This window comes from Labrus bergylta, chromosome 5 (assembly GCF_963930695.1).
Source record: "Labrus bergylta chromosome 5, fLabBer1.1, whole genome shotgun sequence".
Classification (NCBI taxonomy): domain Eukaryota; kingdom Metazoa; phylum Chordata; class Actinopteri; order Labriformes; family Labridae; genus Labrus; species Labrus bergylta.
Genome location: NC_089199.1, coordinates 11,236,675 through 11,252,605, shown reverse-complemented (window position 1 = coordinate 11,252,605; position 15,931 = coordinate 11,236,675). Strand labels below are relative to the sequence as shown.

The window sequence follows — 15,931 nt, the reverse complement described above, 5'->3', positions numbered from 1 at the left end:
TTGATAACCACATGCTGAAGTTAAAGATACAGAATGTATCTTTAATTACTCATATGCTGTTACAATAAAATGCAACAAACAAAATAGGAAAGAAATGACTTACATGCTCTGTGGCAGAATTTATTAAACATTTTAGTCAGGTTTTTCATGAAACTTTGCAACAGTTGCGGAGAAATGCCACTCATACATGAATTTGATTAGTCATCCACTATAACTATTACTAAATGAAAGTGAACAAAATGACTCTGAAATCATAACTGTCAACCTGCCAACCCCACATGCTGCTGTCTACAGCAGGGAGATAATTGGCCATCAATTGCAAAAGGGAACACTTCAGTCCTATTAGTACAATTTCTGCAACACCAAAAAAAAGAAAGAAAGAAAAAAAAAGGGAAAAAATAAACGTCATTATTTGTTGCGACATAAGCAAAAAATAAGTTGGTATGATTATGAACAATTTCCAGAAAGAGAATGAGGAATAAGACAGAGACAAGTGGAGGGTTTGCATGAGAGTGAAATTGTGTGTCGATTTGTGTATGTGTGTGTGTGTGTGCGAGGGGGAGAGTTCAGTGGCCTTCTGCAGGCTGGTGTGTCTGAGATTTGGTTGGACTCTGATCTTGAGGTTTATTTAAGCTGAATTCCGTGGGCTCATCAGGACCGGGTTACAAAAATCCTCCTATAGAACTAGAAAGAATGTGCAGCGCATACAGTTCTGCATAAGGCACAAAGGCATGTCTTTAGAGGTGGGGGCAGGCATCAAAAGACAGGGAGAGTAGGGATTTCTTTAGAGGCTGGGGGCAATGAAGGTATTTCAGAGCTCCATTCAACACTAGGGGGGGGGTTACAGTTTTGTGGTTAAGGGTGCATTTCCAGGGGATGTTAGGAACTTAAAAAGTGTGCTTGAAAGCCCCCCACACCTCCGATGTTACTGGAAGTTATAAAGCTTAAGCACATCTACATTGAACCCGAAGGGATAAGTCTTTATCTCTGCACCCTTTTAGTTTCTTGTAATAAATAATGAAAATTGAGTCTCTCTCTGACTCTCTCTCTCTTGGAAGTACTAATAGTATTAATATTAATATGTTCTTGTTTTTATCTGCAAATATTGCATGTTGTGGAACACAGTATATTTTATTTGATGTGTTAAGCACCACCATCGTGTTAAATGTTTTTATACCGCTTATAAAGGATTATTTGGGGGAAAGTTTACCCCAACATTCATAAAACTTTATTTACACTTTCATGGTAAATCTTCTCTGCACTGTTTTACAGCTTAACACATGCCATTATCTTTTCCTAATGTTAATGCTTTTTACTCAATCTGTTTGCTAAATTTTTGATGATTGCAACACGTAAAACATGATATTAAAAAGCTTTACTGGTGTAGTCAAAGTTATTTCCTCTGACCTTATAAGGTCATTGAAAATAATAGCATATACAAATTATTTTAAAGCAATACCTTGTAAGAAATAAAATAGCTTTCTGTGTTTTCTCATTGACTGAGTCTTTTTTTTATAGAAATGCTGCAACCCATATAATAAATTCTGGTTATACATTTTGATGCATTATTTATGTTTTTAATGTAAAAGAGACATCGGCGGAGACAAACATGTACATAATTAAGTGAACAACTGGTCTTGAGGGCTTTAAGAAAAGATTGGTTCAGTCCATTTTGGATAGCAGACTCCGTCTCTAAGCCATCTCCATGACCTTCTTGATCCAGTCCACGTAGACAGACACACGGATGAAGATGTTGGGCTGACCCGGGTGTCCGCAGCGCCTCATGGGGATGATCACACCCTCGAGTACCCAGCAGTCCCTGTTCTTACAGGCCAGAGGGCCGCCGTAGTCTCTCTGCAGACACATAGGAACAACACTGTGGAGTCATTATTTGTCTCTGTTATGACTGAGTGTCACTGCTAAGGTTGGAAACATGTTGCAGTCACAGCTTGTCCAGTCCAGCCTCCATTATCCATATGGTGAGTGTGTTTGATTTATAGGAAAGTATAAATAGCTGTATGCTCTTTACTTTAAGCCATTTAAAGCATTTGTTCAAAGGACTTAATGGTGTTATGCTTGGTAATGGAATAAATAATTTTAGGGAAATTATTTCTAGATTGTCTCTCTAGAAGATTGACACAACTCTTATGTCTGTGCAGTATTAATCTAAAACTAGCAAATATTTATCTTAGCTTAGCTTAGCATACAAACTAAACATGGGGAAAGGTATCTAGCATGGCTTTGTCCACAGGTAAAACAAATCATACTACTGTCACATTTAAAGACGCATTCTGAAATAACAAGAGCTAGCGTTCATAAGTGTGCTTTAGAGGTGCTAGAATGTGGGCTATGTTACCACTGGACAGGGCAAGGCTAGCTTTCTAAGCTAAGCTATCAACATATTTGAATATAAATTCATAAAGTATAAATTAGTAGACAGCAGAGTATTATAAATCTTCTCATCTGAATCTCGACAAGATGCATAATGCTGAAAATATCTACTTTTAAAAGCCACAAAAAACAGCAATACAAATATTAAAGTATTAGTCCATGTTTTGGTGTTATGATGACTTATTATAAAGATGTTTACTAGTTTAACCAAGATGTCCCTGGATTTTGATTCCAGTCAGGGACAGTTGTAAAAAGGAGAGACAATAGTGGATGGAGAAACTCTACAGAAGGTCTCTTAATAAAAATTAGATATTTTACTCTAAGAGGACAATAAAATTGAATAATTGTGCACACTTGTGCATGGACACCTACTTCACATGCGCCCACTCCCCCCTGGAAAGAGTTGGTGCACATCTCATTTTCACGAACACGCCCTCGGAAGTACTTGTTGCAGTCCCTGTTATTAAGAACGGGAATCTGGGCCACGTTGAGGACAGTCTCATCTCCAGTCCCTTAAAAAACAAAGAAAGCAATGAGCTAGTAGATCATATTGTTTAGAGGGATGATGAAGAGAAAAGAAAGCTGGACAGATGTTGGATGCTTCTGGAAACAGAAACGCCATCTGTAACTTAACGACACGAAACGCTCTCTTGTTTTGACACATCATCACTTCAAGGCTAGAAACAAGAAGCTTGTTCTGAGGAAATGATCTATCATTACTCATGCAGTACAAGCTTATTGTAGTTGTCAAGTTATGATTTCCAAAGAGTATACTTGCCTCTGGTCTCACCCCATCCTGCGATCTCACAGGACGTCCCCTCAGCCACGATGTAGCGCTCAGGAGGGAGGCAGATCTGAGAGATACGCTCATTAAACTGGGCCGGGCTAAAAAAGACAGGAGTGAGGGAGAAATTACTGGTATGTCTGAGTGTGTGTGTGTGTGTGTGTGTGTGTGTGTGTGTGTGTGTGTGTGTGCACGTGCATACTATTCAAGTTGCAGCATGACCAGCTGAGACTCTGAGGGTCCACAGACGATCTTGGTGAGAGGGATGGTTTGCACCCCAGGCTCATTTTCCTGCGGATCACGATACAGTGTACCCATCATGGCTGTGTACCCAGGCAGATCCACATAGCTGTGCACACGTGAACACAAGAGAACATAAAAATACAAGACAAGTGTTACTTCATGTGTTCCAGGGAAACTTGATGTAATACTGTTATTCTACAAAGACTATGTAGAGTCTACATTAATGCCACCAGCTCAGTGAGGCTAAACTTAAATGCTCAATAATAAATGTTCCAAATATCATGTTAAACCAACCAAAGTGGTGGACACAATTAAGATGGTACCAAAGTTATGAACCGACCAACTGACTGACCAAACATTCTCCTACCTAAAGTAATACTGCCAGCATGGAGGAAGCTTAGATGTCAGAACTTGTAGAGCAGGTTTTTGTTTTTTTCATCATTGGTTGAAACGGCAATGATCTTTATTTTGCACCTCAGCACACATAATCGTGTTGTTTTGGACCACAACATGATCCTCTACTTACTCTCTTTGAGTGGTCGAAACTGGCAATTCAGGAATTTATCCTAACCCACCTTAGCAGGACAACAGGTTGATTGCTATGACTCCCAGGACAACATATACTGTAGTGTGTGTAAGATGGGACTCTGAGTGGCAGTTGTAGCGGACAAACACGTTAAACATTGTGAAACACTTGTACTTTGGTTAGAGGAAAAAAATATTTGGTTACGTTAAAAAAAAAAAAAAAAAATCCTGTTTTCTGTTCACTTAAGGTCAGTAACCTATGTTGTAGCTTCTGTGAGGAACTTTTAGGTTTGGGTTGATTTTGGTGTCCCCCTGTGGACAAAGTGGTACCTTATATCTCTTTGCTGACCTTTTCCTGTACAAGTTTACTATGGTATGATCCCTGAATTCCTCCTTTGCTCCCTGTCATGAGTAATTTGGCCACGAGAGGTTGCCACCTGTCATTTAACTGATATTTTTGGGAGTCTGTCTGGAGACTCCAAAGACAAATCAAGTTTACCAGGAGGAAAAACATTGCTTGGTGCTGATCACCCATCTGGGGTTCACCAGGGATCCTCCACAGAAATGGTTTCCTTTCCTGCACACAAAAGGTCAGAAGTCATAAATACACAGTTTAAAGGAGTGTTTGTTACTTGTTCATTGATCATGTCTACATCAACAGGTCTCAGACTCACCTGTCTCTAAGACTAACTGTCCATGGTGAGTTTCCAGGAACCCCATTCACGATCCGTAACCATGACCTCTGGAAACGATCTTCTCGCTTCCCACACTCACTGAACACCGGGTTCTCTGTGTGCACAAAGAGGGGGATGAACTTTTCTTTAAGTATTGTTTAAAACATTTTTGATGCCTTTGTTTAGAGAGAATAGTGGATAGAGTTGGAAACCAGGGAGAGAGACAGTGGGGGATGACATGCAGGAAAAAAGAGGTGCAGGTCAGAATGGAACTCTGGCCGCCTGCTGCGAGGACAACAGCCTCTGTATATTTGACGCCCAAACTAAGCACTAGGCCAACTGGAATCTTTATTAATAAATCAAGCACATAAAAAGGCTTGTAGTCAACTTAATAATGTATCTTTATAGTCATTAAGAAACTTACCTACTGGTTCAGTCAGGGGGAATCTCTCTCCAGCTGTTTGAAAGAAAGAAAAAAACAGTTATCAAGAAAACAGGAAAAATCTGGCTGAATTGGTCAACACACATTGCCATGAACTGTTGAACTTGTTGAACTTAAATCATACAAATAGGCTTTCTATACCACACTGTTTGATGGCACAGTAGTCAAACTCAGTTTTGGGGTCTGTGGTGTAGCACCAGGGTCCGTGCTGATCCCCGTCAGGGTTACGACAATAGTTCTCCGTCAGATTGGCCTCGGGATGAGTCCTTGGGTTAATCCTGGAAAATCAAATACGATCTTAGTATGTCATACCTATATGTTACAAATTAGTGCAGCAATAAATTAAATGATTTGTCTTGTTTAAAAATAAAAATTGTGAATGCTCACCCCCCTTATTTGTGCAACTTAAAGCAACTAAAGATGCCTTGTAACCTTAATATGCACATTATAAATACCAAATACATCATGCTTTTACTTTTGAAAAATGTGAACTTAATGGTTGTTCTGTTGGGTGTTCCTGCAGCAGTTTCACTACATGTTTTTTCCTTTATCTCTGAGAACCTCCATCTATTCCTACTCATTGAATTATGGGACAACATTTTCTTCATTCTGACTGTTTTGCGTTTATTTAATTTAGCCACACAACATATTTAAATATTCTCAGATTTGGTAAGTATCATTGATTATGGATGGACTTTTATTATTAAGGCTATCATTCTTGAAAACATCATCATTTGTTTGTACTCTAATGATTGTTGTACCTGGTCCGATGAGGTGTGTTAACGTTCCATTTCTGGCAGGTGATCCCCTTACGAGTTTTGCGGACCATGCCTCTGTAGTTTTTTCCATTTTCATGGTAGCAATCTGAAAAGCAACATAACTATCATGACAAATTATTGCTTGTGCCCTTTACAACAAGGCTTACATCCTCTTTTCTCTGACTTTGGCTGCTTTCTCTACTCTTGTTGCTCAAATCTCAATTGATAGTTTGACACAACACTCCTGAAAATGTTCTAAAATGTCCTGTCCTGAGATCTTCTAGAAATGTTCCGGGCGTGCATATGTGAAAACTGCTAATAAATGTTCCTAACCTTCAGCCTCGATGTCGTCTGCACAGCGTTTGATCTGTAAGCAGAGAGCCGTCCTCATCTCAGGCACAGATGTGAAGCACCAGGGAGCCTCCGACCCATCTGGGTTACGACAGTAGTTCTCCTCCAAACCTCTGAAAGAGATGTAGCACAAACTCAGGTGGAAGTAGTTTCTTTTTTATGTCATAAAACAACCGTCACATTACACACGTTCATATTCACTTACAGACGTATAAACAAAAGCACAGTCCATCAACTAAAATAAGATGATGCAGAAGCACAAACAAAGCTGAATAAAATATAAGCACTAAATGAAACAGCAGTTACGCATCAACCAAGAAATAAATCTGAATCTGTCAAAGTTAATATTTCCTTTGATGACCAACAGGATAGCTGGTTCACAGCCAACCGACGTCCTGAGGTGACGGTCCGTTTCAGGAACTCACAATGAAAAAATAATACGATACATTTTTTAATAATTCTATTATGAACACATTAAATGATACACATGCTGGTCTGTTGTAGGCTCAAACACCTGAAAAAAGTCTGATACCCAAACATCTAAATATATGAGGTTTTCTAAAGATCTAGCTCTGAAGTGATTCATAAAATAATAAAAAACATAAATATCTGGTCCAAGGGAAGTGAAGTGTTAAAGAAGTTGCAGTAAGAAGCAGGAAGGAGCGGAATAAAAACAGTGTAAATACATAATCCATAACAATAAACGGATATGTCATCTAGAAGAGGCACATTTATCCACATTTTAGTTACATTTATAAAAGTCAAAGATAAAATGGATCATCTTATTTTAAACAAATCTATAAGACAAAAAAAAAGACAAAAAGACAAAAATAAATCAAACGGATTATTATTTTTTGTATCAAAGCAAAATTGTTGATTAAGGAAACTTTTTTGTTTCTGTATGAAAATGAACAGGTTTGTTCTCCTATATAGTAATGATACTCATAATAATGTCAGCTGACTCATCAATAATGCATTAAATCAACTGTTAAACAACCTCACTGTACTGTGTCCGTCCAACCAGTCTCCAGTTTACATTTTTATATTGTAATGATATTCATCTTCTGGCTTCTAACAATAATTGAAGAATGAAAAGCTCATAATCAAATTTGGCGTGATGAAAGTTTAATATTCATTACACATCCTTTTCTCCACTCAGAGTGAAGCTTGCTTTTTAATGTGGATCCCTGACCATCTATCATACCCTGTCAGCTGTCAGCACAGAGAATAAGAAGTCGTTTCACTGCAGTGACATCCTGACATTAATATTCATGTGTGAAGCAAATCAGGCTTTTCTAAAGACCAACTTCTTCCCTCTCCTCCCTCACTCTTCACACTTTACACATGGAATACTTACTTGCATTCGTATGTGTTTGGGTAGAAGGGATGCTCATGTGGGTGTTGTGCGACCCATTGCTGACAGGAGATACCTGATGTCGTCTCATTGACTTTACCCCGGTAATCCTCCCCACGGCCGCGAAAACAGTTAGTGGTGAAGCTGGAGCGCAGACGTTTCTCCACCCGCACCTCAGCTGAAGGAGAGTGGAGGAATGAAGAGGGAAGAATTCAGAGTTACAAGTCATAGGTCAGTTCATTATTATATAAGCAGGACCCTCGGAGAGGCTTTTTTAAAAATTTTTTGCTGATATCTACCATTATTGTGAAATAAAGTCAAAACAAAACAAAAACACTGTTTTTGAATGACCTTCTTTTGTTTTTAGAATATTGAATAAACGACTGAGCATACAAACTATAGTGCAAGTCTGCCTTGCCATTGAGTGCGTTTGCAGTTCACAATATTTTATAGAATCTTGATAAACCTGTCAAGAGGGAATACCTAATTCATTCTATCAACCTTTATTTAATTTTGGGAAATCATGGAGGGCATGTGCTTGTTTTCAATGATGTCATCAGGACAAGTAAAACAAATGTATAAGAGGACAAAAAGAAACAAAGTGAAAAAACCAAATGATAAGAAACAGAGAAATAAAACAATTAGAGAAGCAAAAGCTACAGTTCAAAACAATTACATTCATTGTGATCATATTTTTTTAAACTGACCCATGGTAACAATTGCTTTGTGTTGAAATGTTGTAAGGTGTTCCAGGTATGTGCAGCACATAAGTTAAAGGATGATTTCCAAGTTTTAGTGTTTACTCGTGGAAACTCCAGCATTAGCCAATCACTCGATCGAGTCAGGTAATGATTACAATCTGATAACACAATGTGTTTACAACGGCCCATCATCATTTCATAACTATTTCTACATGCTGTCTAAGTGAAAATAAAGGTCAAGATAAAAATAAAATATAAAATATAGATCTTTGTTTTCAGAGTGACATTGTCCAGATTAAACACTGTGTTTTTGTATTTTTTGTTAATACTTTAATATTTTAACCTCAAAGAGCTCAGTTTGTAATGTGTCGTCCTGTTCCTTTGGTCACGGGTCTTCATTTCCTGTTTTATTTTGTTACTGACCTCTTCTTCCGCTCCAACACTTCCCTTCTGGCCCGTGTTGTGTGCTTCTTGTCCCGACCTGATTGTTGTTACTTGTTCCACATTAGCCTCACCTTTGTGTATTCAGCTCTGTGTTTCTTTGTTCCCTGTATCAAGCATTCCAGCCTTCTTTAGTCTTCTAGTTTTTTTTAACCATCAAGAACCTGTGTTTATTTTTATTTATTCTTTATTTTTTACCCCTTACTTTTTATGAGTCACCCATTCTGTTAGCAGTGTGGTGAACCCTTTTTTTGTCCTGAATACTTTGAGCTGCATCTCCACCATCCTAATTCACTTTTGTGTCCTCTCTCCTAGGTCACTGTTTCCAAGTTGAGTTGTTCCCTTTCAGCTGTTTTTGTGTTTAAATCCAGCATCTGAAGCACCATATCTGAAGTGAGAGGTTGTGCACTCCACAGTTGTTGTTTTTTAGAGATGTAGATTCAAAATCAGGATCAAGACACCCAATGAAAGGAAAAGATTTAACTTTCATCAAACTCTGTCTTCATTTAAAAAAAACCCAGGCTTAAAAAAATATTTCGTTCTTACTATTTTTGGATTTATGAAGATAATGAAGATGACTTTTATTGTATTGTTTTTATTAGTCTGAAATCGGCTTGCACCACAAGATGGTGCTATCTTAAAGACTTTAGTCTGCAGTGATCTCTGTCCTCTGTGGAAATCCTGGAGTTGCTGATGTTATCTTACACAACTCATGCCCTGCCTTCAACTTCATTTTTTTACTTTTCAGAGCTAAAAAGTCTAGAAAAATTAAAGGGAAGAAATACCTAAAAGTTTAAACTGTAAATCAAGCTTTATAATGTTTATGCATTTTATTAGTTCAAAACAATCATTGCCTTCTCTAATATCTTATTATATATATATATATATATATATATATATATATATATATATATATATATATATATATATATTTCTATACATTTAAGTTCAGTGATTTATTTAAATAAATGTTGTCCCTATACTGCTTCTGATAGCCATTTCAAAGTAAAAACTCAAAGAAACTAAAAGAAAATTAAAAACAGGAGTATAATGAGAAACTAAACACATTGTAATGAACCTTTAATTAACCCAAGACTCTGTGGCATGCAGGGCTTCTAACGCTAACAAACATCCGCACACCTTAGCAGCTTTGGCTCTTAAATCAAAGAGAGTTATTGAGGAGAGGTGGGTTCGAAAAAAAAAAACGGTTTCACAATTTGGGTAGGTCATTTGCACAAACAGGAAAAAGGTAATTTTTCTAAATTTAATTACAGCGACTTAATGAGACTCTGTAATCGTGTCTCCTAATGCCACAGAACAACTCAATTTAGCTCAAGTCCCCTCTGCTTTGGTGAGAAGGAACTAAACAGCGAAACCAACGAAGAAGATACAAAAAGCAGGTTTTGATTTGAACAAATCTGCACCTCAGGAATATCTAATTTAGGATTGACAATTTGTTTGACAAAATACATTAAATCATTTTCCTGATTACTGATTAATCATTTGTTCCACAAACCGTCACAAAAGGTGTAAAATGATGTTCTGGCTTTCTTCAAACATCATGTTTGGTCTTACAGAAACCCAGTTTATTTTTAAAGAAAAGAAGCTAAAAGCAGCACATCTTCAGATTTAAAAGATGAAAAGAAAAATAAATCATAAATGTAGCAATTTCCCCCTGTTAACACTTGCCATTACTTCCATTTAGCTCATGTAATTGATATATGAAATTACTCCTGTTTTCACCTCTCATGGGATTAAGAGAATTCCTTAAAGTGATTATGAAAAATCGTCTTACTGCACTTTCTGATGTCACAGTTCTCTCTCTCCACCTCTGTGTCTGTGGTGTAACACCACGGCACGGGAGACGCGTCAGGGTTACGGCAGTAGTTATCATCCAAACTCTTATCAGGATATCTGAAAAATATACACATGAAAAGAGGATGAGACATGAGAAGTTTCAGATAATCATTGACGCTGATTCTCATGCTAACTGAGGTTAAACTGTGAAACAGACGACTTATAAATGAAATTAGCTAGATACAGGTAACATGTTAATAGATACTTCTCAGGCTGGTAGATGTGTTGGTGCGGGTACTGCTGGTCCCATCTCTGACACTCTCTGTTGCTCACAGTGTGGTCCACCTGCCCTCTGTAGTCCTCCCCATTACATGTAATACACACCTCTGCAAACACAACCACAAACACACAGTTGAAGGTGTGCGAGCAAAACCAATAACATCCTGCACACAAAAACATCCTTTCACCCAGGGTCTATAATTTCAAATCGTTTTCTTGTAAGAATGTGATGGAACTATAATTTCTTCAGACAGTTGCTGCACTGTGTAATTTGGTGATAATTACACACACTGTGTTTAGTTTATACACTTGGTAATTACAACCTTTTCGATCCGAAGCAAACATCTTTAAGTCAGAGCACAGCAGGACACTGAATGTACAAAAACATTTCTATTGCTAAAGGAATTATTGGAAAACATACAAATTAGTTTTAAGAAGTTTTCAACAAAACAAACCGATGTTTTCTTGTGTTAAATGGTTTTGTTTCAATTAGTAAATAAAATGAATGTGTTCTTTAAAGGAAACTAGTCAACAGGAATAAACATTTTTTTTCACATTCTCTTTCAAAATTTAACTTAAAGATATGTAACAGTGTACACTGTCTCAGAACATTGTGTGTTTTATCTCTATAAAAATAACCATATTAAGAAGTTAAAGTCTTAATATGCGATTTTCACACTTAAATATAATAGAAATCAAGTATATCCTCTGAAAATAACTCTGTGAGTCATGACTGTCTACAATGGGTGTAACTCCCGAGTCCCACTGTCAGTTTGTGATCAATAAAGTAATTCTATTCTATTCTATCACAAGCTGAGCAAATTTGAAACAGATCATTTTTCTCTGTGTTGTAAGACTTATGCAGACCACAAACAAAGGACTGGATGGGTTTATTTCACATTTTGTGGGTCGGTAGACACTCAGGTTACCCAGATATATGCTCAAAAACACTGTAAAAGTGGATATTTCATAATATCTCCCCTTTAACTTCTATATAATTTCCTTGATGACAGGACAGGTTTAGGATGTTTAAATAAAACATTCACACACGGGTTCCCTTTACACAGCATGGTTATTGAGATGGATTTGATGTACCATCTTTGCACTGGGGGATGTTGCAGCTCTCATATCGTCTCTCGGGGTCTGTGGTGTAGCACCACGGACCAATTCGATCCCCGTCTGGATTCCTGCAGTAGTTTAACTCCAGACCATTAGCAGCTGTGGGAGTCCACCTGAAAGGAACACAGAGATTGGTGGAGAATGTTAAAATGATAAGAGATGTCGGTCAAAAATGGATGAACAGTGACACTTGTGTTTTATTATGAGATCTGATCTCTTGGCATCGGAGAGGAAACCTCATAGTGTTTGGAAGATCAAAAGGTCATGCTCATGCTCATCTCAATTAAATTGAAGTAGTTGAGTACCTAAATATTTTCTGGCCTTTTGACAAATTTAGCTGAATTAGTTAGTTATTTTTCTATGTCCCGGAATTCAATCAATCTGGTCTGGTTAGGTGTTAATATATCTCTGTATAATGAGCTGAGAAGTTTTGTTTAGCAGAGGGAAACTGTAGACCATTTTCTTTGGGTGTATACAAGACTCCTCTATTTCATACACATTTAAAGCAACTGCGTAGTTTCCATATTTTTTCATAATGGCTTCTGCGGCACTCTTCACTTGTTGCTTTTTTGTGAGGTTTACCTTCATGAAGAACAAACCAGGACAGACTGAGGTCATGTAACTTATAGGTTAGCTGTTAACATTACAATAAAAAACTCTTCTCTTTGGGTTTGTCTGTGTGTTCGGGATCTGTAAAACTGCTGCGTGGTCTAAAGGATCATATTTCATCTTGTGTGCTGGAGTCGAGCATTTGATTCTTTGTAAATCTTTTTAAAGTCTCTGTAACGATTAGTTCAGGAAGCGTCTCACCTGTGGTCGTGAGGAAACTTGGACCACCACTGCTGGCAGGTGAGCCCGCTTCTTGTGGTGAACACTTTCCCTCTGTAGTCTTGTCCTTTATCAACAATGCACTTTCTGACATAGACTTTGTGGTAAAAAAAACAACAACAGTCAAATAACATGACACATTGATCTCTGTTACATCACACCATAGATGCTCCTTGAGTCTTACCCTTCTTCTCATAAACGTCACAATTCACGTTTCTCTGCACCTCGGCGTTACTCCCGTCTCCCACCCAGGGCAGGTGCTTACAGGTCACTGCCGGACGGGTCTCGTAGTTGAACGCTCTGGCGTAAAGGGACAAAATCACTGAGATTTAAACAAGGACATTACAGAAATAAAAAAAGAGTACTGAGCTGACCAGTCTATAAAACCAAACTGTGATAAACACATTCTGATTGGTCCAGGTTTCATTTTAATCATCAGTTATGACAGCAGATGCTTCATCCTGCATCTTCCTCTATCCCCTTTTACAAGCCCAGCGCAGTTTCAGCAGATGGCTGTTCATTGTGAGCCTGGTTTGCCCCAAGATTTCTGCCTCTGAAAATTACGTTTTTTCTATGCCACTATAACTTAACTAAATGTTGCTAAGTGCTCTGCTCATGATAGATTAACGCTGGGTCTTTGTAGCATAACAATGAGTAAGGTCTTGGTCCTGCTCTTTTGTAATATACTTTATAAATAGTTTGTAATACATAGATTGGTTGATTCCATTTGGATGATTTTGATTCCAGTTATGAAGGTTTACCACATTCACAAGGGGAAAAAGCTGATTCAGAAGATAACAATACACTGCTTTACAAATACATCACACAGACTGAACATTATCTTAAGAGAGCAACAATAAGAAAACACAATGAAGATATATGCTGAGGCATGGCATAGTAAAACACCATCACTCCATCACTGTTGTTGATCACATTACTGCTAAAAGCTCTCAGCTGCAGAGGAGGACGTAGATTATCAATATGTCTTATAACTTTTTATTATTCTTCTTATTCAACTTTTACGTCAGTTGAATTTTTTACACGTCAGACTTTTTAGGACTTTAAGTCAATCGACCTCTACAGTTCACTGCAGAGAGCCTGCACAAAGTCAGGGTCATCATCGTGCATTTAGTGTGAATTCACTTTTTGTTTACACTCCAAATAAAATGCTGAAGATGATCCAGCTAAAACCGCTGGTTGCCATATCAACCTTTTTTGTTGCAAAGTTTGTTCCAAGTATTCAGAAATAAAATTTATGAGAACAATATAAACATAACCAATGGATATTATGATGATACTATGAAAGAACACAAGTGCAGAACTAAGTAGACTCAGATCATACTGACATTACTTTATAACTTTATAACAAGCACTAATAATTAGTGTTAGGTGATAAAGAAAACATGTACAGACGTCTTAAAACGAAAAAAAAGGTTCTTAAAAACCGTCAATCATTTCTTCAAACAGCAAGGTGCTTTAAGCTTATATTATGATCAAATAGACTTTATTCAGCTGAAGTTTCATAAGAAAAACATGCTTTACTGATTATTTACAACTGTAGGGGCATGTATGTTGGATTGTGTTCATGGTGATAAAAGAACATGTCAGCCAGTGATATGTTTTACATGAAGGTGTAAGGCAGAGAGGAATAAAATGGTTGTCTTTTCCTAAAATCCATTGACAATAAGAACAATGCATTTACTTGAGTTATGATTTATAGTAAGTCTTCAAGTTCCCAATGACAGCAGCAAACTGCAGAGGAAAATGAGTCAGAAACCAAGATGTTTCAGCACTGATGAAGTGATTTGCTTTTGACCAGCTCAACGGGTCTTTCTCATTTAGTTAAATTAAGGCACAAGTAACAATTTCCAGTTCTATTCACTTTTAATGATGGCTTTGTTGCATTGCCTATTCATTTAAACTACTGAATTAAACCAGTTGAGGGTTGTTTACCTGCAGTCCAGAGACTGTGAGCAGCGGTTGGCGCAGTCCTCCAGGGTCAGACCCGGTAAGAGCAGGACCCGAGCTGAGTTCCAGGAGGTGGGGACCAGCTCTCTGCCCTCGGAGCGCTGGAAGTCATTCAGAGGAGTGCGGTAACCTGTTTATACACAGCACAAAAATACGAAACAACTAGGGCTGTGCTCAAAAAAAGTCGATAGCACAATATACCTTCATGTGCTCCTTGCAAATACATTGATACAGAATGTTACAGACTCGATACGGTTTTGAAAGACAATTGCCCTATGGTTCAGATCACTATAGCCACATAGCCATAGCTCTGGGATTTAAATATCTTAATTTATTTCTAGGATCTCTGAGGACCTGAGCTGTTGTCGTGAATTCTGTGTAGGACATGGTCATTATCCAAAATCAATGTTGACACGATATGTATTGCATCGTGGCCTCTGTATTTTGATACGTATGGTGTCATGGGGTTTTGGGAAATACCCAGCCCTAAAAACAACAACAACCAGGTGGTGAGTCAAAGAGTCCAGGTTTAAAGAGGAGTTCAGGTCAGTGGTACCAGCTGCAACATTTGGGCATGAGCCTGCTCACATACAACCTTTGGACCAAGTCAGTACTGCTGCTAGCTGTGAGAGCAGAGAGGAGAAACTGACAACAACACATCTGCTCACTGAAACACATAACAATACTACTGCTGGTACTACTATTTATTATGTAGTTATAAAAGTTTATAACAATTCTAGTAACCATGTGAATATTAATTTAAAAATAACTGATTGTTTTTTTTAAGTTTGTTTACAATTTTTCTGTCTCTTTTATCTGACTATAACATAAATCAATAAATGAAAGAAAACTTCCTGAATTATATCAACACATAAATCACTATTACTAGGAGTCATTTATAACTGAAGACAATTAGGATCATTAGAGTTTCTTACCTAAGGCCGGGTCCACTGTCAGGAGGAAACAGAGCAGCAGCAGCTTCATTGTTTGAGGACGATAAAGGCAGATCTGTGAATCTTCAATGGCATCAAAAGTCTTCTTTTCCAAATCAAACTATTCCCTTGGACAGTTCAACAGGAAGTCATAAATCCAGTCAGAGAAAACGCAGTAAACCATGAAATAGAGACTTAGACACAACCACCCACGCGCGGACACTGAGCCCTTACTCAAACAGAGGCCCTAATCCCTAAAACACAGCGGATCAATACAGGTATCAATCATTAATGAACATGCACATCAGTCCTCCTGCATGCACCTTTTGAAAATCACACTCAAA

General features: G+C 37.7%; 1 protein-coding gene across 1 annotated transcript; it reads right to left on the bottom strand.

The window, feature by feature from the left end:
* Positions 1-104: 104 nt before the first annotated feature.
* mst1 (macrophage stimulating 1) lies at positions 105-15,837 on the bottom strand. Its single transcript, XM_020629084.3, has 18 exons — positions 15,591-15,837; positions 14,641-14,785; positions 12,872-12,987; positions 12,670-12,784; positions 11,836-11,972; positions 10,727-10,847; positions 10,460-10,578; positions 7,526-7,700; positions 6,151-6,281; positions 5,821-5,923; positions 5,201-5,337; positions 5,042-5,074; positions 4,618-4,732; positions 4,443-4,520; positions 3,378-3,524; positions 3,170-3,276; positions 2,764-2,903; positions 105-1,854 (listed from the first exon to the last, which is right to left on the bottom strand). Exons 1-18 carry the CDS (start codon positions 15,637-15,639, stop codon positions 1,693-1,695), a joined length of 2,130 nt encoding a protein of 709 aa, XP_020484740.1. The 5' UTR covers positions 15,640-15,837; the 3' UTR covers positions 105-1,692.
* Positions 15,838-15,931: the final 94 nt, after the last annotated feature.